This window comes from Orbicella franksi, chromosome 10, assembly GCF_964199315.1.
Source record: "Orbicella franksi chromosome 10, jaOrbFran1.1, whole genome shotgun sequence".
NCBI classification, from domain to species: domain Eukaryota; kingdom Metazoa; phylum Cnidaria; class Anthozoa; order Scleractinia; family Merulinidae; genus Orbicella; species Orbicella franksi.
The window spans coordinates 4,859,281-4,884,280 of NC_138154.1; the positions used below are offsets into that span (position 1 = coordinate 4,859,281).

At 39.2% G+C, this 25,000-nt stretch overlaps 4 protein-coding genes and 1 pseudogene across 4 annotated transcripts in view; 1 reads left to right on the top strand and 4 right to left on the bottom strand.

The window, feature by feature from the left end:
* The window catches only part of LOC145501468 (uncharacterized), a 1,593-nt gene extending 1,271 nt beyond the window's left edge, over positions 1–322 (bottom strand). Inside the window, exon 1 of the mRNA XM_081480938.1 lies at positions 1–322. This exon is cut by the window's left edge and continues 1,271 nt beyond it. Within this exon, the coding sequence (XP_081337064.1) occupies positions 1–322 (322 nt within the window).
* A 4,416-nt stretch (positions 323–4,738) lies between these two features.
* Positions 4,739–10,265, top strand: LOC145501469 (uncharacterized). Its single transcript, XM_081480940.1, has 11 exons — positions 4,739–5,158; positions 5,744–6,040; positions 6,413–6,644; positions 6,998–7,109; positions 7,352–7,467; positions 7,672–7,847; positions 8,383–8,521; positions 8,762–8,859; positions 9,087–9,234; positions 9,436–9,587; positions 9,901–10,265. The coding sequence occupies exons 1-11, from the start codon at positions 4,739–4,741 to the stop codon at positions 10,078–10,080; spliced, it is 2,070 nt and encodes a 689-aa protein (XP_081337066.1). The 3' UTR covers positions 10,081–10,265.
* A 7-nt stretch (positions 10,266–10,272) lies between these two features.
* Positions 10,273–11,917, bottom strand: LOC145501470 (uncharacterized). The gene is made up of 5 exons (XM_081480941.1): positions 11,850–11,917; positions 11,222–11,289; positions 11,087–11,113; positions 10,814–10,987; positions 10,273–10,688 (listed from the first exon to the last, which is right to left on the bottom strand). Exons 1-5 carry the CDS (start codon positions 11,915–11,917, stop codon positions 10,273–10,275), a joined length of 753 nt encoding a protein of 250 aa, XP_081337067.1.
* A 9,329-nt stretch (positions 11,918–21,246) lies between these two features.
* On the bottom strand, positions 21,247–22,444 carry LOC145500075 (uncharacterized; annotated as a pseudogene).
* Positions 22,445–24,740: 2,296 nt separating this feature from the next.
* LOC145501471 (uncharacterized) overlaps positions 24,741–25,000 on the bottom strand; it is a 10,642-nt gene continuing 10,382 nt past the window's right edge. The window contains exon 3 of the mRNA XM_081480942.1: positions 24,741–25,000. This exon is cut by the window's right edge and continues 142 nt beyond it. Within this exon, the coding sequence (XP_081337068.1) occupies positions 24,904–25,000 (97 nt within the window). The 3' untranslated portion in view covers positions 24,741–24,903.

The following is a 25,000-nucleotide window of genomic DNA, read 5'->3' on the forward strand; positions in this document are numbered from 1 at the left end:
GTGGGGTCAGGACTCTGCGACATTGAATTGCATGCCTCCAACAGAGATTATGTAGGCGAAGAATCATCTTTGGTGATCGTTTCTCCTCTTGGGCATAGTAGATTTCAATCATTTCACTAAGAGTCACCAAGAGCAATTTAACCTCATGGTTTGCAAATTGGCACAGAGCAATGGTGATGTAAATAAGTGTCTTTTGGTAGTCCATCCCCCGCAGTTTGTCTTTTCTCATTTGCACAGCAAGAATCTCTTTGAGTTTTATTAGAGTGTCAATGTCCGTGATATGATGGGGTAGTTCCTGTAGGACATTTTTGATGTGATTCATTGAACAGAGCAAAGCTTCGAAAAACAAAACTTCATATGACTCAATGTTCAGTTCTTTGACTGAGACATCAAAGTTTTCATTGCTGTGTAGAAGTGCAGGAAGTCTTGTTGTTCCTCCCAGCAACTCTGATAATCTCTTTTACAGATCTACTTTATTCCCTTCATCAGACTTTCCCCTTGCAGTCAGCTCTGCTCTCAGCTCTTCAACTTTCATGTCTTTAAATGGATGGAAACCTTCTTTTCTTCCAGCAGGCCCAAAGAGAATAATTTTTTTTTTGGTGCTCAAGGTTGTGTACCTTCTTTGAAGGGAGTACTCCAAGTCATGGCTTGAATTGATGTTTCCATCACAACCTGGTCATCCATAGTTTCCTCCATGTTGGGTGCCATCCTCCATCTCAGCTGCTGGATTGTCTCCATTCATGAACCTCATGATGTCACAAACTTCTATCCCACAATCTGTCAGTACAGGGTTCTTTAGATCCCTGAGGTCTTCTTGCCTTGTTGGAACAAACTTCATCTGGTCTTCTACCGTTGATCTGCTCTGTCCCGGAATGCAAAGCTGTGGTTCCTCAATAGTGGCTTGTATGTCAATATCTTTGCCTGTTTTGTCTATCATTTCTTGTTGTGTGAAGTGTATAGCAGGGTCATAAAGTTCTCGAACACAAAAGAGCATGTGACCATAATTGGCAAGTGTGGATTGGTCATGCCAGAGGAGCCAGTGTCTTTGGCGCTGATATTTTTTTAAAGAGGATCTCATTTCATCAACATCATCACTGACTTCTTCATGAATTTTCTGCAATTCTGATATTATTTCCTCCCTATTCAACTGGGTGTAATAGTTGTCATCTTTGATTTTTAAAAAGGACTTGTTCCTTGTTAGGGCTTCTTTCCTGATATCTTTGAAGGGGATTTTTCTGGCATTGACATCAATTTTCTTTTGTATAACTTCACCTTCATTGCTGATAGCTAACTTGGAAATCTCACTTGCCACCACAGGAACACCAACATTGTATGTTCCATTCGCAATGCGCTGCTTAATGTCAGCTCTTATCTGCCCATTTGTACGTGGAACTGGAACTGAAATATCACCTCCTCTGTTTTTTAAGGGCTCGTCTTACTCGGAACTCTGCAAATGAACAAATTAAAATTTGCTCAAACCAGTTACTACATGTATGTGAAAATTTAATCATTTAAAATCTGTTTTAACCATTTACTATGTTAAAATCTGTTTAAAAATTTCAAGTGTTTGAAATTACTTTCTCAAACTCATTAATTATTCGTGAGCTGATGACCCAATCAGCTCGCATCAATTGGGTCAGGTGCATGTATGTTGATACCCAATGAACATACCGATCAACACACGGTAGATTAGTTCAAAAACTGATCAAGACACTGATCAAGAAACTTGAATTTTAATCAGTCTTAATTATAATTCTAAATACAGCATTTTTCCCGCTTAAATCATTGCTTACAACAACAATACAGCAACATATTATTCCTTCTTAGACATCGTTACATTAATTGTACAGTTTTTGAATTTTCCTTTCTGGAACACAACATCCGTTAAAGATTGATCCTGTTTCTCTGTGGTAAAACATGTAGTTGTACTAACAACACTTGGACCTAGGATCTTTGAAACTTTAGACACATTTCCTTCTGTAGGCTTTTCGTACTGCAACAATGCATTAGAACGATGCCCCGACCTTTCGCGAATCAATTTTTCTTCAACCCCAGAATTGAACAGGGAGGAAACACAAGTAACGCGCAAACTGTGAGCGGTTTTGCGTTTAAAGCCTGCCGCGTCGCACATGTCAGGCAAAATCTTGTTCAAGCTGTTGATGCCTACGGGCGCTTTATCGAATGCGAACCTAGTTTTTGATGGCTTAAAGTAAAATGCAGTAACTTCCTTTGCATGAGTCTCAACTAACCCTACATACAATCTGAATATCTCAACAAGGCACGGCTCGTGCTTTTCCTCAATAGAATGACAAACGTGCTTGACCACTCGCGGCACATACTTCAGATCACAAAGACCTCCATGATAAGTTTTAGAGGCATTTTCTTCAAACTTAATAAAATTTGGACCAATTTCAAAGTTGTTTACAACAATATTTCTGTGATCTCCCCCCCGCAACCCAAAAACTTCTCCGTTGTAGAAATAGATCGTGTTCAATAACGACTTAGCTGATGTAGTTCCCAGCAATTTCTTTTGCCAGAATACTGCTTCTTCTTGCTCGCTCACAAACTCCTTTTCCTCTTTCTTACACTTAATGTGAAGCCCTTCTCGAACGCCATTCTTCATCTCGGCATCTAAGCAACGTCGGAAAAGGACAAACCTTCAAAAAATAACACACAAAATTAAAGTCCTGAAACAGTGCATTTTAAATTACTAACCAGTTCGGTCTAAAAGTTGTCAAGTACCTTTTGTCACTAGCGTCCAGAGGATTCAAAGCTTCTGATCCATTTTTCTCCTCCAAATAACGCTTGAGGGCACAAATGATACCATAAACAGACTTCGGAGGGTATCTTTCACCGGACTTTTTAGCTACCTCCATCACAAATTTTGACAACCAATAGTTCAGTGACAGAGCGTCCATTCCAGCAATATCTACACTCACAGCGGTAACATTGTGTAAATCGTAGTCCTTGAAGAGACCGCCACAATCTAATACCGGAACTTTAACCTCTCTCAACCTCTGCCATTCGGCAAAATGTTCACAGCCCACTTGTTTTTATACTTAGTTGAAACTGGAACAGCATCATTCACCAAAACATTTTCTTGAGAAGAGGTTTTTGGAACTCGAAAACGTTCTGATCTCCACTCGATCTCCATCACGCGGCATAATGTTAATTTATTAAAAATTTAACCTTTAAAACTTGCCCACATGGCCGCATATAAAAGATTCATTTCATTTACCATATGAATAAAAAACAGACAATAACCTATTGAGCACGCCTACTAATTACCTATTCTTCGAAAAAAATTCTCATGCTACTTTGAGAAGCCAGCTCAAAAACTCGTGCTTCGTTTTTCATCAGGGGTTCCAAACACCTCGAAACAATAAAAGCACTCCGCCTTCGGCGTCGTGCTTTCATCTGTTTCTCGGTGTTTGGAACCCCTGATGAAAAACTTGCACTCGTTTTTGATCTATTACATCTCAATTTAGAACATATCAGACTTTGTGTTTAATTTTTGGACAATGGCACACCGTTTATGGGCATTTTTTATTGTTTGCAGCTTGAAAGGCGCTATTGTTTCTAGAACAAAGAACCGACTCTCAGCCAATTTCTGAGCGCGAGATTCAAAATCTTCGCTGACGACCAGATGCTGACAATATCACCCTTCTCGTGGTGGGGTAGGGGAAATGTCGCTCAGTACAGCGACATTTTTCCGGGGTACGGAAGGGAAAATTTGTTACATGAAGCGCGGGCTGTAGAAGTTATTTCTTTCTTGTTGCAAACCGGCGAACGCCAACGTTCAGAAACGCACGCTTAAATTGCCAGGGTGTGTATTTTAAAATACAAATGAAAAAGCGAAAAATAAACTGCAAGTAAAACCCAGTCATCGGCAAAGAAAAGTGAAGCGAAGAAATAAGCCTTTTTTTCTGGTCTGTTTAATGCTCTGCAATAGGCCAGCCGCTAGTAAGCCAAACACGCTGCGTGGAAAGTAGCCTACTTGCAGCGACGAACTGCCGTAGTTTCCGCCACTATCAATTATGTTCGAAATATCAGTAAACTCTTGGGAGGGTTAAATTGTCATGATAAAATTATTGAATGTCTTTAAGTATAAGAAAACAAAAGCGCCTTTCGTGTTATTTAAAAACACAATTGCGCTATTAGTGCTGTTACTCCCCCAATTCAAACTAATCGATTTTTACTCTTTCCAAACATATTAAAGTTTATAATTAGTCAATCTAAGAAATGGTGACAGGATTCTTGGGGAATTTAGTTACCAAACACTTTCATTGCATTAGTTCCACTAAAGTATTCATAACTTGAACGCTTTCGTGGCTAGTTGTGTATTGTTTTATCGTCTTTGTCTCTTAATCGTCAACAAACCATTAATTGACAAAAACTTTACTTTCCATGTAGAAGCGCGTGCCGCTAACCATTATCAGGTCTTGTGCACAACATGAATAAAGTTCTAATGAAGACCTCTATTCAGCTTGTTCTCCGAATTGGTTATTTAAAAAAGTTACCGGCGTATAACATGTTTTGAGTGCAGCTGAGCGTCTTTGAAATTCGCGCTTAGTTGACACCATTGTTTTCTTGTTGTCATGAATGGTCATTGAGTTCTAGTTATTCTAATGAGGTAAATGGTTATAGAGACGCGTGCTTGACAACAATCATTTCGCTATTGTCACTTGACAACAACCATTTTGCTCGTGTTTAGATCGTCGAAAAAGTTTTCTAGGCAATGTTTTCCAAGTTTAAGATAGAGAAGGCGCCAAACGTCCTCTACAAACGCGGACCGAGGCATTTTGAGGTAGAGCAGTCTGCTATCTCTTTGCCACTCCTTGAGGCGTACGACCAGCATATTCGCCAACTGCAGGCTGACGTTCAGCAGCTACGAGCCGAAAATAATGGCCAGGCGGTGGAATTGGCAGGGAGAAGAGCGGAGAATTTCCAGCTTCGCCAGGAACTTCAGCTTCTAAGACAGGAAGTTGACCAAAGTCGCCTTGCAGTTGACCCTGTAAAGAACACAGTAAAATTTAACGTCAGCCGCAAAAGCTTTTGGGACGTGGACAGGGCTGCGCGGTCTTTGAAGAGAAAAAAAATCGGAGCCTTCCTCCGAAATGCTGTAGAGATTTTACCAGCAGAATTTAAACCAATCGAGGTACGTATCATTTCGAAAATTTATTGGTAATTACTCAGTGTTACATTCACCTGTCGCTGTTTATTCCTTTCACGCTATAACCAAAGATTCTTAGTGAGCGCGTCTGAAATAAAACTTTTTATGCAGGCGATACCACGTGAAGACAAAACAGCTTGGTTACTATTTTTTGCCAGAGTTTACTGCAATTATTTACCTCTGATTTAAAACTCAAATATATTTTCTTTGCTTTTAATTCGCTTTGCGGCAAATTGTTCTTATGAAGAAGCTACGTAGCCATATGATGAGATATGATGCCATCGCTGTACAAGCTGAAAGGGTGACGTATGTAGTGTGCCCACGGTATATCGATAACTTTCAGCGGGCTTTGAGCTGAAACCGCTGAAAAAAAGATGGCTGACAACATGGCGGCTAATTACACGCAGTTGCTGTTTCGTTGCTGTTGTTTACACGTTTATATTCCTAACATTTAATCCTCATTGCCGCATCTGTTTCCTTCTTGCCGACCTCAGAGTCATTTATTTTGCGATTTTTTGTTGATTAACGTAGTTTACCTGATTTTACTCGTGCAGACGAACGTAAGCGTAGTTATTAAGATGCTCTGTTTATTTTTTCACACAGGTTAAATTTTATGTTAGCGGCCGTGAACTTGTAATCCCACTATCTGACAACCAACATGACGGCGATGATGACGAGGGCTACGCTCACGAAGTCGTACAAAGGATCTTGGCGGCGAAGGATGAAGGACTTGTAAGTGACAAAGCCTTCCACGAACTCAGGATGGCGCTCCCTGAAAAAGTTAGAAGTCACGTCCCGCCACTGTCCGCAGTCAAACAGGAAAGGAAGTCCCAAAACAAGGAGATCCAAGTAATTCAAATCCCGGAGGTAAATTAATTATTAGAGAACACGACCATTCATATCCCATTTATATTTGGCATTTGCTGATGAGCAACCTTATCATCAAAAGTCTTTAATAATCATCTTTGATAATCATAATTATTATGACCATCCATGGCTCTTGTTGGCCTTTCTATGTTTGTTTTTAGTGTTTTTACCGTTTTAAGCTGTCAATTTGATATTTCTGTTTATTTAATGACAATTTGGTCAGTGCTGAAATTGCCTTAAATTGTGTGATCTGGTTCCTTGAACTAATATATTAGAGTAAGTTTATTTTGATTTGTAGTGTTCAATACGTGTGCGACTGTGGCAAGCATAATAATTTGCAATTTATTTTTTTTTGGTCATAAATAATTGCAGGCCAAACAAGCTGATGGTGCCCGGAGGAGTATTCGTGATGTTTTGCAGTATTTAGTCGCAATACCGGAAGTTAAGGATGCCATCAAAAAAGATGGTTCCAAAATTAAACTCCGATTCGCAGCTGATGGGAGGAGGACAAGCAAAAGGATTGGCACAGTTATGGCTGTGTTCAACATTCTGTGTGAAAATAAAGCTACTTACGAATACCAGTATACTCTGGCACTCTACAATGGTAAGTGCAGAGATTTTAATATCTTAACATTTTAATTCCTGTCGCATAGATGCCAAGCTTCAATACCAGGTTTCTCTTTAAGGGGTGGTAAATGGTCTCTGAAACAAATATGTCTCACGAGAGTTTAGTCAAATCTTAGTCTCCCATAGAAAAACACCTTGTCTTGCTCTCTAGTTAAGTCTGCATTTACCATTTGCAAACCCTTTGCCTTCATATGCAAAGCCTTCAAACACATTTAACCAAGAGTCATTATATTAATTAAAAAAAAACAGTTCCCAATCTTTCTTGTTAATTTTGCTTTGGTGCTCAAAATATGTCACAGTCAGTGAATCATGCCTATTACCATTCCATAGGTAAAGAAGACTATGAAGAATTGAAAGCTTGCCTTGGGCAGACCTTCCAAGAAATCGATGATTTGAAAGCAGAAGGAATATCAATTGATGGCGAACACTTTGATGTTGAGTGGTGAGTGTTGTCTTTTCTCTAAGATTAACTGATCACTCCTTTCTCTTTAAAAGCCTCAGATGAATAAGTCCTAAATCATGTTTTCATATTGGCTTGACAATGCCGATTGCTGACTTAAACACAGACATTTAAAATCAGCTTCATGCATTCTAAACATAAACAAAACACCTCAGATACTAACAAATAATGACCTTAAAGGTGTTTACTGGTTAATTTACGTTTAATAATTTGTTTATTAACAGGTATTGTTGTTCCGACTGGAAGTTTCTGGCTCTTGTTTATGGACTAAATGGAGCTAGCTCCAAATACTTTTGTATTTGGTGTTATTGCTGCAAGGATCAAATCAACAACCTTGATAGTAAGTAGGGAGAATTTCTTTTTGACATTTTGTATTTTAATTTCATATGCATCATCACAGAGCCAACAACAAGCAAGGCGATAATAGAAATATAGAAGTACTAGTAGACTGACTAAATATTCTCTAACAACATACAAAAAATGCACATCTACATTCAGACAGTCTATATCAGAATCTAATTATATTATGTGAATCTTTTTCCAGTTGATGAGTGGCCAATTGAGAGAAAGCTGTCAGAGTGCACTGGGTTGTGCCAGCGCTCCACCACTGCTGCAAGGAAAGGATGCAAAATGCCTCCTCTTCTTAACATCCCTTTTGAGTTTGTTGTGGTGGACACATTACATTTATTTTTAAGAATAATGGGACTGCTATTCCATCAGGTGAGCCTACAAGTATCATATAGTATATAGAGAAATGCCATTTTCTTATGCGCATTTTGAATTTTGGAGTTACGGCGGTGCGTGACATGAAGCCAAGATCGCTTTAGCCATTTTAGGAGTTAAAGTATTAGGAAAAGTGTTTTTGTAAATATTTTTTGGTTCGGTTCTGATAATCAGTCGTCCGAGAGCCAAAGTAAGTTCCAGATGTTAACACTATTTTCCGGCCGCCATATTGGAGGAGTAAGGAGGTCCTCCAACATGGCGGCTCCATACTAGGCTCTATAATTTTGCGCAGAACATTTCGACGAATAGCTCAACTTTGGGACAGCGCACACCCCTTAAACTTGGTGAACTGCCTTCTTTATTTATCGTCTATAATATTACAATTTCTTGACTTTATCCACTGAATGGTTTTCGATTTTATTTTTTATTACACGACAATGCACACACTCCATTACCTCTACATAAAACATATATCAAATGAATGAGAAAACAGACACTTATTAATTTTGTGTTGTTTATTGTCTCAATATAGGTTGTTGAGGTTGTTATCAACAACGATTGCCCAGACATTCTTACAGAAGAAATGGAGAGAATTCAAGTGGAATTCAAATTTTTTGAAGAATATAACCAACTCGCAGAAAAAGTAGAAACAAAGTGGACAAGTCTAAATGGTAATAAGTTAACAATATATCTACATGATGTAATGTATATGAAATGATATATCTACATTTGTTAATAACATAGTTGGCATGGCTACACAATCAAATTCAGTATGCATTTATAACCTATGATTTCCTGAGCAAGTCTTATGCGCTCCAAACTTATCACTAGCCACAAGACTAAGAAGTTAAAAATTTAAACCCTGTTTTTTATTCATAATTCTAAATATTTATATTTTCTTTGAACATCAGGAAAAGAATTGCAAAACGTTTTGGAGAAACTGAACATTAAAAATGTTATGGAAGCTGTGGGTACCGAAGATGCAGAGGGCATAGATGATTTGTGGAATGTAAGTTGCTTGCAAGCACAAGCTCTATCCACCTTTTGCTATTGACTTCTTTGGAATTAAGCTGCAAATATCAGGCATCAGTTTTATTGAACAATTCCCCAACTATCCAAAAACACTTTGGAGAAAAGGCAGAAAATTTTTATTTTTCTGTCAAGTGGCAGCCCTTTTTTAGTACAGACAATTAATAATGATGTTTAATTGTTATCTGCATTTGCTTTTTGTTGTAGGGTTTTAAGACTTTGATGCGGGCACTGCAGGTTCAAGAAAATGATCCTGACTACCTTCAGCCTCAGAGCTTTAAGAAACATGTGCGGGAGTGGGGAAAGCTCTTTCTTGAAATTTACTATGATGACGACATCACCCCCTACATTCACAGTACGTCAACAAAAATTATCCTCTTAACAAATGTCTTTCTGGATGGAAGTAATGATGATGAAATTAAATAATAATTTCACAATGCATCTAGTTTTTATTATTAGCAGATAGATAGGCCTGAAAGTGATTGTACTTATATAAGTAGGTAGCTTCTAAGTGAAACTTTGTGGTATAAAAATAAATTTAGTATTTTTTTTTCAGCATTTGTATATCATGTACCACAGTTTCTGGAGATGCATGGTACTTTGATGCAGTTTAATTGCCAGCCTGTGGAAAAAAAGAACCATTGGCAATCCCAGGCATTCCATCGTGGATCACAAAAAGGAGGAAAAAACTCAAAATACACAGTTCAGGTAGGCAAAGCATTTAACGTTATCTACCTGTAACAAAATTCTTGGTTTGTAAATATAAATTTCGACATTTTTTCCATAAAAGAGTCTCTTGATGTCCTCCTACTCTAAAAAAATTGCTATCTATTGATACTATAAATGTTTGCGATAGGATTAATCGTTGTAGAATTCATCTTGTAATTTCAAAATACTTGCATGATTACTCCCTGAATTTTACTTGACTCAGTATTATAACCATCACAAATTACAAGGGATAAATAACTTATAAGCTGCTACATTTTTAAATCAAAACAATAAGTGTTGTCTTTTCTTAAAGGTCATGGAACAAGAAAACAGGATGATGTTTGCCCGATGCCACAACCTCAAAAGAAAACGGAGAAGTTACGTGAAGTCGAACGTGCCTGCCAGTCCAGACAGCTCAGATGAAGAAGAAGCCCCTGACAGCCAGATAGGGAGCATGCATGTTTACAACCACCACGAAGAACAAGAGGGCTGAAGTTCACATTACAGAACTTGTCCAAAAAACAAAAACGGCTCCTTTAGGAGCCACCAAATTTGCAAAAGCAATGACCACACAAAGTTTATTTAATCCCTGTTATATTATTTTCTTAGTAATAAAAAATAAATAATATTTACAAAGAAAAATTATAGTAATAACATATACTAATTACATTAAAATTAACTGTCACTAAAAAAAATTTTTAACCACAAGTTTGATTTTTTTCCAGCACACAGGGCATCTTTTTCTTTCATTTTTTAATTTTGTTGCACATTCAAAGCAACAAACTTGATGCCCTGTGTCGCCATGAATAAAACTTGCATTCCGTGGTCTGGTTACACAGACCACGCAAAGGTCGGTCAGGACACCTCCTCCCAGTTCCTCCTCGTCTTCTTCCTCCTCCTCCTCTTCCTCCTCCTCCTCATCGTCAGCGTCTTCGTCTTCTTCCTCCTCATTATCGTCATCATCCTCCTCATCTTCCTCATTCTCTTCATTTTCTTCCCACTGCTCCCACTCCTCCCACTCCTCTTCGCTCCAAACGGCCTCTCCCTCTTCCTCCTCATCCACCTCCTCTGCTCTCTCGTCATTTTCTCTGGGCAACACTTCTGAAAATGTAAAAATATGTTTGTCACCTATCAACAGTATAAAAATTTTGTTGGTTAATTGCCTTGATCCTGAACTTTGTTATTAAATATGATTTAGATACAATGACAAGTGGTTGCTAACTCACCATCTAAAAAGAAGAGGTCATCTTCGGAATCCGAGATGACCTCGGTAACAGCTGAATGGTAATTGCGGTCAGGGTCTTCAGAGTCAGGGTCTTCAGAGTCAGGGTCTTCCGAGTCAGGGTTTTCCTCTGTGGTGATGGGGCCACCAATGAACCCACAGCCCCATTTTAATTGTTCTAAATAAAATAATTGAAAAAAGTAGTATGTTAAATGGAATACTCAAATTTCTTCTTTTTTTAAACTGTTCAAACTCCACCTTGAAAAGTAATATTTACCATGTGAATCCCTTTTTCTCTTAACTCCTGTGAATTTAGAAATAATTTGATAAATTATAAAATCTTATCAATTACCATGTCAAATTTTCAACATTATTATATGCCATTTACTTAGGGCATAGAGTAGTAGTTTACCTTGACCCACTCCACCTAGTCCAGAGCTTCCTGGAACTGGAAATATCTCACTAATAAAATAAGATAAAAAGAAATGTCAGTGATGAGTTTGGACAATTCCAGAAACTAAATTGGAGAGGAATGGAAGGGCTTGACTTGACTTTTTTTTCTTTTTCTTCTGACAATGTGAGAATCATTTCACCAGGTCTGAGAGCAAGAAGCAGTCCATTTAATAAATTGTTGTCAGCGCGAGTGTAACACGAGTAGAGTATTTTGATATCCTGAATTTGGTCATATATATTTTTGGCATTAGATTTCCATAGCATGCTAAACCGATGAGATTTATAGTGCAGCATTCTTATCCATCAGTGTGATATCTATTTGAGGTGTATTTTGTGGTCCGTCGCTCAACAGGCACTTCAAAATCTACACTAATACTTTCTGTTGTTGTGTGTAATCCGTCAAGTTGGAAACGGCAGCTATTTCATCGAGAATAAATTTAGCTCATTTCACTGAACCACCGGCGGATTTATGAGCTTTTACTGTGAGCTTTGATGTGCTGTTTGACTAAGAAATACTTTCGCGTTTGCAAACGGAGATAGGTCGCAGGCAGAAGTACTTAATACGGATGCATTAACTTCTCACTTACCAAGCCTCGTGCCCTGCTTCCTCCATGATTGATGAATAGACCACGCTTTTGACAGTGCCAACTGGCATCGGTGTCAAATTACCAGGCTAGTTCAAAAGGGCGACTGGGTTAAAGGTCACTGAATAAAGCCCATTTTAGTATGATTATTTCAGTGATACCAACCCCGGGGATGCACGCGACTAGCGCGATCTAAAAAGTGAGACGTATGGAGCTTTCCGTTCAAATCGAGGTGGATTGAATGCTGAGCTTTTTTTTAAGGCAAATAATTTAATGAATACAAAAAAGGACCAGAAAAGAGAAATAGAAAAGTATCACACACTCGAGTTGGTCAATGCTTTCTTATATTTGGTGGCTCCTAAAGGAGCCGTTTGTTTAAGTGACTACCCAGCGGTAGGTCACTGTTGTTCACTTGGCGACTGATCTTGGCTTCGCCCAGGTTAGTCTCGTGCGCTCCTTGGGCTTCCGCTCGGCTTGCTTGTTCCGCTCACGGTAGAATGAGACCTTTAAAAGAGTTGAACCGAACACTACTTTCCGTACCACGTCTTTGCAAGCGACGGGGGCTCCATTCCCGCCTTGACAGCGCAAACACCCCGAATGATCAAAAAACACTTTTTTACGCTCTAAGAGAGCAATCTCGACAGGCTTGCCGGGCTGCAACCGACAAGTCGTAGAGGTTTTAAAAGTGTTTAGTGACCATCCGGCAGGCATTATGGCGCAAGCTCGTGAATGGGCACAGAAAACTTCATCGCTCGCAAGAGATTTGGCACGGAAGGAAGTCCACCGAACAACTCTTTAAAGGTCTCGGCATCCATCGGCATGGTAACGGACGCACGTCTCACGATGCTGGTTGTTGGTGGTTTCTTCATGTTCAGCTTCTCTGCAACTAACACAGCCAAGGTCTGCAGCAAGCCTGGAGTTCCTTGGTGGCATGTCCTAAAGACTTGTTTTAGGCGCTCGTTTGTATCGGCTTCATCCACCCAGCTATCGTTCTTCTTTCCATAGCCACGCCAGCGAACAAGATACTGAACACGACCGTGAGCGTCCGTGCGCTTATCGAGCACTTTCGACACTTCATAAAACTTACTCATTTTCCTTAGCTCTTCTCTCAATCAGGGATTGTCTAAAGTGATTATGGCTTGCGTTTACGAGGCTATTTATGCAAGTATCATTGATAAAATTTGAGCTTTTCAACTGCAGAACAATACCCCAAATTAGTGAATGGCCCGCCTTCGTTTATATTTGAGCGGCGTCGCGTGGGCAGAAACAAATCGGCGACAAACATGAGCGCGTGCGAGGTAGGGAGTCGTCACGAAAAAAGGAATAAGGAATAAAAAAACAACGGTTTGCCCAAGCAATTCCAAACAAGTCACACTATTTTTTTTTCGCTCACCTAATGCGACAATAAAGATTTTTGTTTGAGAATTTTTGGCTAACCGGAGAATAAAATTACTGAAACGGAAAAAGGTGCGAAAATCGCACCTTTTGTCTTGTCTTCAACAACGATATTTACTTGCTTCAATAGGCCAAAAAACAAAAATCGAGCGTTGTGTCTTCACTGTATTCTTTTCTCTTCTGAGTTTTGAGTTTCTGAGTTTTCTGAGACCAAAAAAGAAAAATCGAGCGGTGATGATAAAGATTTTTGTTTCAGAATTTTTGGCCAACCGGAGAAAAAAATCACTGAAACGGAAAAAGGTGCGAAATCGCACGTTTTGTTTTGCCTTCAACAACGATGTTTACTTGCTTCAATAGACCAGAAAACAAAAATCAAGCGGTGTGTCTTCACTGTATTGTTTTTTTCTTTTCTGAGTTTTTTTTAGCAGTCGAGCAATCAATGAGCGAACAGCGAAATCATTTAAACGTGGAAAGGTGCAAAAGGTAAACTTTTCTTCTTGCCGATCGACAACAGTTCTGTTTTCGTTTATGGTTTTCGTAGATCCATGCGCAATTGGTTAAATAACTATTAAGCCATGCACGAAGTAAATTTAAAGAGAAACCGTTCTCATCGCTTCCAGCTACTGACCGCCGCTTGCTTGCTAAAACACGGATAATACAAGCTATATTCTAAGTATCAATTATTTTAATTAACGACTTAAATAAAAGTAAAGTTCAGTTAGGCTGAGCTAGTAAGGCCGAAACATGCGCGCGCGGTATTACAAAAGTTTAGTCAAAGCTGTTGACGTGCTCTTGAAATTTACTGACCCACCCCCGAATGGTTTGTCTTTGTTTTCCCAAGTAGGTTACCCTTAGGGAAAATATGTCATCAGTGACAATTTGCCGACTAAATCCGATATGACCCGAGTATAATTTCGTGAAACCGGACGAAAAATCCCTAAGGAACAGACAACAAAAGGCTCATTGTCTTAAAAAATTAAACATAAACAATAGGCAAAGCTTGATACGATAATTTGTAAAACATAATTAAATTTTGTCCTTCAGAGTCTTTTGTAGAGACTTAATTGTACATGTAGTTCTGAAAAATATGAGTTATTTAATCCATTTGTATTAAAATATGTTTAAACAGTACATATACAGAGACTTTTTAGTTTTAAAACTTTAATAAGTTCACTACCTTTGGAGTGGTCTTTAGGGTCAATCTGGTTTTTTGAAGACTCATAGCATGATATATCAACTCCTTTCTTCTGTAGAAATGACTTGATCATTTGGCCTCCATTGGGGGGTGTTGCATCCTGGCCAACCATCCGTATTTTGTAGATCCTAGCTTTCTCAGACCAGTTTGTGGTACCTTTAGGCCATGATTTTATGTCACTCAGGAGCTGATCCAGGTCTCCAGTGATGTTCTCTGTTGCTGGGGTGTGAGATTTTGCTTTTCTTTTAGGAGGTGTTATTCTTGCTCTTTCTGTAGCCTCCTCCCTACTTTCAAAGGCCTGAGCCAGTCTGTGGTTTTGTCTACCCCTGTATGATTGCCTTGAACTTAGATGTAGATCAGTGTCATTTTCATTCATTTCAACATCATTTTTCATTTGCCTTTGTTGATCTCTTTTTAACTTTCTTTTTTCTACAGGAGAAAGTTTCTTTTCAAGTCCAGCTTCAGGGACAAGGAGCAGAATGTCACTAAGTGACTTTCCAAAGTTCTCTTTACATTTCTCCTCGTACGTGGAATAAATTACCTGTCCCAAGACCTTAAGTTGTTTGTTTGTAATTTTTGAGCCTTTCTGAACTGTGTGTTGAGCAGTATGCTTGTTAGCATCCCGCTGAATTTCATTAAGGGGGCCTTTTTTCATCGTCATGCACTTCTTGCTGAGTGGGAAAGTAGCTTGCAAGTTTGAGTTGACTAGTGCACAAGCCTTACAGTTCGTTAATGAATGTGCTGTCTTCATTTCTTTGGTTATGGTCTTTCCCTCATCCCAGTTAGCTATTGAAAATGTTGACAAATAGACTGCCTTGTCTTCTTTGTTTTTCCGGGAAGAAATCTTTTCGTCAATTACCTTGCTCACACAGTTGAAATCATACTGGTTAAGAGTAAACTGTGAATACTCTTTAAAATGTTCAGAATAAAGTTTGTGCCTTTCTGTTAACACTCTGGCACCAAATTTTGCACTGCCTTCACCAGGAGCTTTCTTCAAGCTAGAGCATAACTCTTTTGTTTTTCGGATACACACTCTGGCCCAAGCACATTCGGCCTTCAAGGCCATATTTGTGGGAAGTTTCAGTTCCTAAAGAAACTGTTTTAGTGAAAGAGTTTGGCTGTATGTGCTCACTAGCGCCCGCCACAGTGAAAAAGTGATATTCAAATTGTAAACTGAGAAGTGTTATTTTATCGCATTAAACGCATAATTGGCGCCAAAAGTAAAACGAACGAGTTATTGAGAGAGGAGGAAATGTTTTAAACAAAGAGAAACCACTGTTAGCGAAGGTGTGCACAGAGATCTGTATAAGATGAAAAATATTTCATAAAGCGGAAGAACTTGTAATTTTCATCTCTAAATTAAGAAAAAGATGTTTACAGATACCAGAAACTTTGTTCTTTAGATACATTGTTACCTTTATTCTCTCAATCGTTTCACTTCAAATACACCTTGAACTAATAATTCTTGTCCACCATCTTGAAAATTGTGACAATTTGGCCTAAGGGGAGACAACTGCAGACTACAAAACAGCATTTTCCTATTGCAGTAGAGTAGAGTAGGGTGAATTCTTGCCAAGTAGTACCAGTCCACACGCTGCCAAACAGACAAAATGGCGCCGATTCGCGAGTACTACTCGAGGAAACCTATTTTGTCAAACAGGGAGATGTTAAACTTTATTAGATGTCGGAGAGTATACGGATTTTGAAAATTGAGGTATTTTCCTTTACCGAAACGCCTTTTAACATGGGACAACAAACCAACAATATATAAAATTAAGTCACAAGGAAGAATTGAACGCTGAATTCAAAGTCTTCAGTCGCGTGTCATAATTAACCAGTTCTAAGCATGTGCAGTTGCCCTTAAAAGGCGGAACTCTACACATTAGTTATGTATCTTTGAATCAAATACATGTTCGAGTTTCGGTAAGGCGTTTTAGTGTTCCCCATTTTCAAAAGGAAATAACAGACATTGAATGAGGGTATTATGTTTCATAGATAAGGAATGATTGTCATGATGACAACAATGCTCAACCAGGTGCTTTCTATTATTGCCCTTTACAATCTAGGAAAGTTTCATTCGGTTACGTAAAATGTACATCCAGAAAGTGGCGATAACCTGTTATGGCCTCGTTTCCGTGCTTTAGTCAGGCCTTAATACACTTGAGTTCCGTTCAGGTTCGTTTGTTGACCTTCTGAGTAGTGGCAAATAGCTTCCTTTAATACTTGTGTACACTCTAAATCCAGTTTTGAGGTGAAGGTTGCGCTAAAGTTGATCAATTCTCAAGACTTGCGAGACTCCAAAAGTAAATAATGGTGCCAGTCTGTAGAAATTAACGGCAGCTGTCGTCCTGACCCTTCAATAAATTCTGCCGCAGAGGTAGCACTAGGAGAAGAGGAAAATCGTAAGTTTTCATTTACCGTTTAATGGCAACTGCATCCTGTACTACTGCCAAGACTACTGGGAGCTTGAGGGCTATATGACCGAATTTGAAAAACAACAACAACGAACACTTGCCGGTTGCATCACTGGGAAATGAACCTGAATGAACACGACATGCTTGAATGGAACTATGTTTTGCAATGAATGATGGGCTTTACTTCTGTTGTATGCTTGATGCTTGTCTTTTAGTATCTTGCACAGCGCATAAAATAAACTTCGGGATCCGTTTATTGGACCATTTATACAACGAAAGCTGCACCAGCTTCATCAAAATGTCACAAGTTGTAACATGACCAATTACCTGGGAGGGGCGTACTCCCTTATATGGGCTATATAGGTATCTGTATGTGAGGTCCCAAAGGGTAGGGTTTTTCATAAATAGGGTATCAATTTTGGCCATTTTGGTTATAAATTGGGTATGGTTTTAGCACTCTAGTCTTGAATTGGGTATGTTTCTTAGCAGAAGCTACTTTTTCATCATTATCAATAAGACCTTCAACAAAAGCCCTTCATAACGTATGTTTAGGGCAACTGTGTCAGCCGCAACAGTCATAAATAGGCTATCTAATTTTTGGTCAGGTCATAAATAGGGTAGCAAAAAACGCAGATTTTTTTGTAAAACTAGATAAACTGCTTCTTGGGCACTTATTTCAGCAGCATTCAAGAATGCATTTCCTATGTGCTGTACTCTGTTTACAATATCTTTGTTGCCCGAATTTGCCTCTTTGCTAGCTTTGTCTAACAATTTACTAATATCCCTTTGGCCTTTGTACGTCCATGTTTGCTTGCCATGCTTTTAATAAGTTAGTATTATAATTATTTACCCTTATTCCTGATGGTGATCTTTTAAGTAATAATGTTGGGCGTTTCAAGGAATACTTTATAGCTGTAATGTAATCACACTCTGATAATTGTAGTTTTTGAAGAAATTGATGGAATGTTATATCTTCTGCATATTTCATATCATCAAGTAGTTCCTTGACTTTGGTATAATTGTCTTTAATTATCTTAAGCTGACTCTCTTCATGCATGAATTCATCAAGAGGTTGAAGGATAAGAGTTTCTTTCATTGGAGGCAAAGGAAAGTTGAATTGGCAAACATTGTGCCCTAGTTTCTTGCAAGTTTTAGCATGCCTATACAATTGTATATTGACTAAATCTTTCATTTCATCAGATTGACTGTTTTTACATGTTACATACTTGTCCACAAAATGTACAAGTGTCGTCAGGTGCCTTTCCATAGGCTGGTGCTCCTTTAACCCAAAATAAAGCATGAATGAGAGGAGAACCTCTTTGCTGAAATTCAACTCTGTGAAAATAATCTGCTATCTCTCCCAAAGGCATTGCAGTGCTTTTCAAGACATCTTTTATGAACAACTGGACCATGTGTTCAAAATTTCTGGCACAAGTAACAGGAACTTTTTGAATAAGGTCTGACTTCTCTTACCAAGACATGTTTGCAATCTCATGATCACTATAATCTTTTTGATGTATAACTCTTCCCAATATCCTCAAAAGGTGAGACCACCTTGTTTCGGCTGCAGAAAATGAGCAGAACCAAGTTGGATTACCTAGTTGACATATCATTGCAAACAAATCTTTTTTGGACTTTTCAAAGTATGGGGGTAAACCTCTTAAATTTCTTCAAACTCTATAGCCCTCATCAAGATTTATAAGTTTAAAAAGATAATCATCAGATTTAAGTTCACCAGCTGTGTATATTTTACCCTTTGTCTTACATTTTCTTAATGATATTCTTGCGGTATCCTGAATTTGCTTTATTTGCAATTTTTTCAGTTTGTAAAATATATTTGGCACAGACCCTGCAAATCCTGTCTTTGCTTCTCAATTCCCATTTACATATAGTGCTATATGAGACAGGCACTTCACTCTCTTTGGAAGAAGCTCTTTGTTTTCCACAAAAAATAGCAGGGAATGACAAATATTCAGACTCTGTGTCCATGAATATTCCAAGAGGTCTATTCCCTTCTCCCGGTGCAAAGCTTATGATTTTGTCAACACCATTAATCATTTCTTGGGGTTGTAGCAAAGTGTCCAATGAACCTGAGAAACGTTCTTCAACTTCACACCAGTCATCATTGTCCTCAACAGAGTCAGTACTACATGTATTTGCACTTTCAAGGCTGTCTCCATTAACATTTACATCACTATGACTGTTTTTAGACAAAATCTCTTGGGTTTCACTGAGAGTTTCTTGAGACTCATCAGAAGAACAGTCTGTGTTTGCTTTAGGATCTCTCAAAAATTCATGCCATTCATCAGTATTTTCAGAACATATATTGTTAATCTAACTCTCTTGCACTTTAATCCCTTTTTTAAATAATTGTAGATTGTGCTAGGCTACAATGTAGCTGAAGTACAATCAGAATTCTATTATTGTTGCACTCAGAATTCACTAATTGGTCTTGGCCTCAAATATATAGAAATACCAAAGTCATTAAAAGCGAAAAATATGCAGCGCGAAAAAAGTTTCCTTAAAAGGTTGTGCATACCATATATGGTGTAGGCAACCCCATAAGCCTAGGCACCAGTACCGAGCCAGCGGCCATTGAACTTTGCCACAACAAAATAATAGATTAAGGAATCTAATAACTAAGCATCTTTATTAACACAAAACTTTCATAATGACATAATGCAACAATGATCTTGGAACCAGTAGACAAAATGAGTCCAGTCTGCAAGGAGATAAAAGGACAATGGTAGTCATGTAAATAGGGAGGGTGGGAGGGAATTAGTGAATTCTTCGTGCAAAAATAATAGAATTGGCAAAAAGGTCTACAGGAAAGGGGCCGAAACTGTGATTCAGAACCTTGAACACTTCTGAATCGAGCTTCCAGTCCGCGGCATCTGGTTTTGCTCAAGACTCTGCATCTGCTATGACATTCAGTCGACCTGGAATGTGCTCCGCTCGAAGAGTGATCTTCCTCGCAAGGCACCACTCCCATAGGGAATGAGCATGTTTGTCTAACACACCCTGCTTGGCTCCCCCCATTTTGTTTACATAAGCTATAGCCGATGTGTTGTCCATTTGTATCAGGACATGGGCATTGCTCAAGGATTTGGTGAAGGCCTTGATTGCGTAGGTGGCTGCAAGCAGCTCCAAGCAATTTATGTGAAGTGAGGATTCAAGAAGAGACCAGGTTCCCTTTGTCTCGATGCTGATGCACACAGCCCCCCAGCCCGACCCTGAAGCATCCGACTGGATTAGCAGGTCTGGAAAGAGAGGCTTCACTGGTCTGGAGTTTGTTGTGGCCAGGTTGGTTACCCACCATTCCAGGTCTAACATAGCCTCTATGTCTAGAATTACCTTCTGATGGAGGAGGACTCCCTGGTGGTCTAAGGAGCTCTTCTGGTGTTGAAGTGCCCTCTAATGGAGTGGAGCCTGGAAAATTGCTGCCTTTGCTGCTATCATTTTGCCAATTAAGCATGCTAGATCTGACTGTGAGGCAGTCCTGGAATTTAGAAGTCTTCTGCAGTAGTTCTGGAGGTTCAGGACTTTGCTTTCCGGGAGGGAAAAGCTCATGTGAATGGAGCTGACCAGAACACCTAAGAATTCCATTTCCTGTGAAGGGAATAGAATAGATTTCTCCATATTCACAATGAACCCCAGATTTTCCAACAGATGGAGCATTAGTGATACATCTCTCATAGCTCCCTCCCTCTGAGAATTTAGGATTAGCATGTCGTCTAGGTAAATACATATCCTTAGACCCTAGTCTCCTGACATAAACTATCAGGGGCTTCAGCACTTTTGTGAAGACCCGAGGTGCTGAAGTGAGACCGAAGGGTAAGCATTTGAACTGGTAAGTTACATTCTTGAACTGAAAGCAAAGTAGCTTTTGGTGTGCCGGGTGGATGGGAACCGCAAAATATGCATCCTTGAGGTCGATTTTGCACATGAAGTCGAGAGGACAAAGACTGTCCGCAACCACCTTCAAGTCCTCCATCTTGAAATGATGGTGGCGCACAAATGAGTTTAGTGTGGACAAGTTTATCACTGGGCGTTGCCCTTCCCCTTTCTTCTCCACTAGGAAAAGGTTGCTGTAAAAGAGACTGCAGTGGTAGGGAACTTGCTGTATGGCTCTCTTGTCTAAGAGGCTGGCAAACTCGTCCTCTACCAGGGCGAGCTGACTGGCATTCAAACGATGTGGGGAAGGCAGCCTTGACTGCCTGAGAACCCCTGTAAGTTCTAGTTTGTAACCCTTCACACAGTGTTGAGGGTCCACTGGTCTGATGTTGAGGGTTCCCAGTTCTGGAAAAAATACTTTAGCCTCCCTGCCCTTGGGGTGTTCTCTAAGTTGAGGTAGACAAAGGGAAGGGGGTAATGAGTGAATGAGTACGAGGGAGGCTTACCTTTGTCTCCCCTGCATGTAGTTTCTGTTGGGAGCTTGCGAGGGCTGCTTGTTGGACTTCTGTTCGGACACAAGCCTTTGGTCCACCCCTCCCAGGTAAGGCTTCCCTTGGGAGGGGGCCCTCCGAAAAGGCTGGTTGTTATTGTAAGGCCTCTTCCTATTAAAGCTTTCACTGCTTTGATTTCCAGAAGGCGAATGGGCTTGGTGAGAGGAGTGGTCATTCTGCCCATGGGTGTTTGATGAACTATTACCTGTAAACGATTTCTTTTTGAACTGGTTTTTCTTGCTTTGAGGCTGGATGGCTTTAGAGACTTTCAGCCAGTTCACCAACAAAGTTAAGTTCCTTGGTTTTAGAATCACCAAACAGGAACTTCTGCATAGAATCAGAGTGCTTACCAAGCTCAGTTATGTCAGTGATATGTGTGGACTTAACAATATCCTGATGTCTATGTTTGTTAACAGTAGCCACAGCATGTCCCAGCAAGCGAAGGCTTTTGAGAACCAGGTTGATTGCCTCACTGACCTGTACAGCCTGTGGGTCCCTTTTTAAATGCTGGAGAAGGATGCAAAGTGGACCAGCTGCATCCATATAATTTCTCTCCATCACTTGGAGATCCTGTTCCCAGCGAAGATTAGCTAGAGACTGCTTGCCTTGAATAAGGACAAGCCATTTATCAAGCTCTGGAACACGGAGAGCGGGAACGTTGGGCTTAGGAAATTGTTTGACAAGTTCGCTATGAGCCTTGTTCTCCATGCACAATCGGAAATAAATATCAATGATTTCCTTGAGTTCTTTATCGATATTCCACGTACAATACTGAGTATTTGTTGAGCCAGAAGGCGGAGGAATTTCATCAACTACTGTCACTTTAGAAGCGTGTTTCTTCACTTCGTCTTTTGCTGCCAATAAGGCTGAGGCAAAGGGGTCGGCAGAATGCCTCTTTCGGCTGGTTTGCTGTTGGTTCAAACTGGGCGGGAAACCGTTCAACGACAAACAGGTTTCTTGCAAGGCCAACTGATCCTGAGAGGTGCCGGTTAGTTTGCCCTATTCCAGCATAGAATTGCCATTAAACCGTCCCCTTGGGGATGTAGCCGACTTGTTGTCATTTTCCGAGCCCGTAGACCCAAGATGAGACACATTTTCATCATCCATAATGGTTAAAAACTTCCACAGAAAAAAGAGAAGGTCAAACATCCACTTGCAAAGTGAAAATGGCCACCGGCTCGGTACTGGTGCCTAGGGTTATGGGGTTGCCTAGACCATATATGGTATGCATGACCTTTTAAGGAAACTTTTTTCGTGCTGCATATTTTTCGCTTTTAATGACTTTGGTATTTCTATATATTTGAGGCCAAGACCAATTAGTGAATTCTGAGTGCAACATGCTATAGAATTCACTTGTTTGCACAAGGTATCTGATTGCTTCTAGCACTCTGGAAGGTCAAATGTGTTGAAATTGGTAGTGATGTTTATAGCTAAGGTGTTGCTTCAGTTTTATTGGAATTGTCTGTGAATCACTGAGAGATCGAGGTAAAGTGTTAACAGTGGAGCCTACATCAGCTGGTACATTGACAACACCACCATGAATAGACAACTGTCCACCCCTTGGTAACTCACATATTTGCATGAATGGAATTCTGGGGGAAATTAATCTTTCTTCAAGAGATGTAAGATTCAGGCAGGCAGGTTTATTAGGAAATTCCATTTTGTTTGCTTTTGAACAAGGAGGGATTTTTCCACACCTAAGATATGAATTGCGTGTGAAGCAAATCCAATGATTGTCAAGTGTGACCTTATCAATTAAATTGCACTTAGACAACACATTTTGGTTACATGATTTATAATTATGACATTGAATTTCTTAAGAGATGTTTTGTACCATATTTGCTTACAGCAGAGACAAACATTCTGGACCAGAGCTGATTTTGCAATGAAAAGATTCAATTATTTTGTTAATATCTCCTACAGGACCAAAACAACCATTGACATCCATACATTGCTTCTTTGGCTCAACAGGAAGAACATTCTGGTATGATTTTCTTTTCAATTCATTTCCCATTTTAGTTGATCTGTTCTGTTCTGGATTTTCTTTGATAAATTCTGTTATTCTCTCTGGTCTTTTCAATATTAGTTTTTCTGCGAGACCTTATTTGATTATCATGACTTTTTAATTTCTCATTTGATCTTCTTTTTCTCATATAGTCTCGAATATAGGTTTTCCTTTCTGTATTCTTCATGCATTTGTCATCAGTTTTGTGTAAATTTTTACACTGGACTTGGTTGTTTGTAATAGTATCTGTTTCATAAGTGCTTTTCCCGTTGACAGAAGATGAACCTCTCACATTGTTCATATCATCACAGATTGGAACAGTAGAAACAATGCGTTTCACCTAGGTGACCAACGGTAAGAGCCAGTGGTGGATTACCATTTGATTCAATTATCTGTATTATCAGATTCATAGCATCAGCAACTGCTTGTATAATTAAGTGATCAGCCCAGGTACCCTGGGACGACATGTTACTAAGATAGGATGCCCACGGAATGCCTGTATTACTTTCAGTAAACCTTTCTGGGTTGTTCATTAAAAAGCTGACACCACTACGGCGCACTATCATATGATTGTCAGGTGATCCATATAACTTTGTAGAGATAACTCGAAAAAAGCAATCTCCTTCGCCTCCACAATCTAAGTATCTCAATTCATTTTCAGCTAACCTGATTTGTAGCGTTTCGAGTGGAGAATTCCTGGTGTTTTCTATTTTTTTTGGTCTAGGGTTAAGCTCAATATCTCCAGACATGATTAAAATTTCCCTAGATGGACAAAACCTCTCATTGTGTCCTACTTGGCATGAAAGGGGACTTGATGGGTAAAATAGGTAAGACTTGCCAAAGACTTTTAATTTAGTTGTTCTTTCTATGGGTAATTGTTGTTTCATAGTTTTTTCTCTTACACAAACATCAGCCAGATTGGATAATCTTTTTTTCTTTTTTCTGTTTGTAAAACTATTGGTACTTTTCTTTTTGCAAGAAACGAAACAATGTGTGTGTTTGAAGTAAAATTTTCTGGTTTTGAATGTTTGCCTGTTTGTGTCCATTCATGGATTCTGGACGATTTAGGAAATTCCTTAGCTATATGTTTATGAATAATTCGTCTTGTTTTTCTTGACTTGTTTAATAAACGATTAATTCTCTTAACAGGTAATCTGCTTGGTTCACGGTCAAACATGTGACAATGGATTCGATACCTACATGGCCTAGCTAGTATAAGTACCAGTATTAATTTTCTTAGTGTTTGAAACACATTGATCTTCTGTGATTGTTGTCATTTTCTTCAAGTAAATTTAACATAACTTTTTTCAATAACAAACCATTGTAAAAAATACTTCTTGGTACATAACAAAGTAATATAATACATTGAACTGCTCTTTGATCATAATTAAGTTTCATCATTGTCATTATTTGGACAGACATGTCCTTATTTAGGTTGGCTACACTTGTGACACTTGTAAGACCTTGTCCGAGTACTCCTTGTGGATGTGGCAGACTGAAATCTGATTCTACATTGAAGTCTGCAATTCTGCTTCTGAAATTTGGAATTAGATTAAACATAAATAATCTTGTTCAATCGATGGCATTGTAGAATTTTGTGTGTCTAGTTGCATATGTAGGCCTGTGCAATAAGTGCCAGCCCATTTACCTGTACATGTTGGGGGCAAATAACAGTTTCTTTCAGCTTCCGTGATTTATGC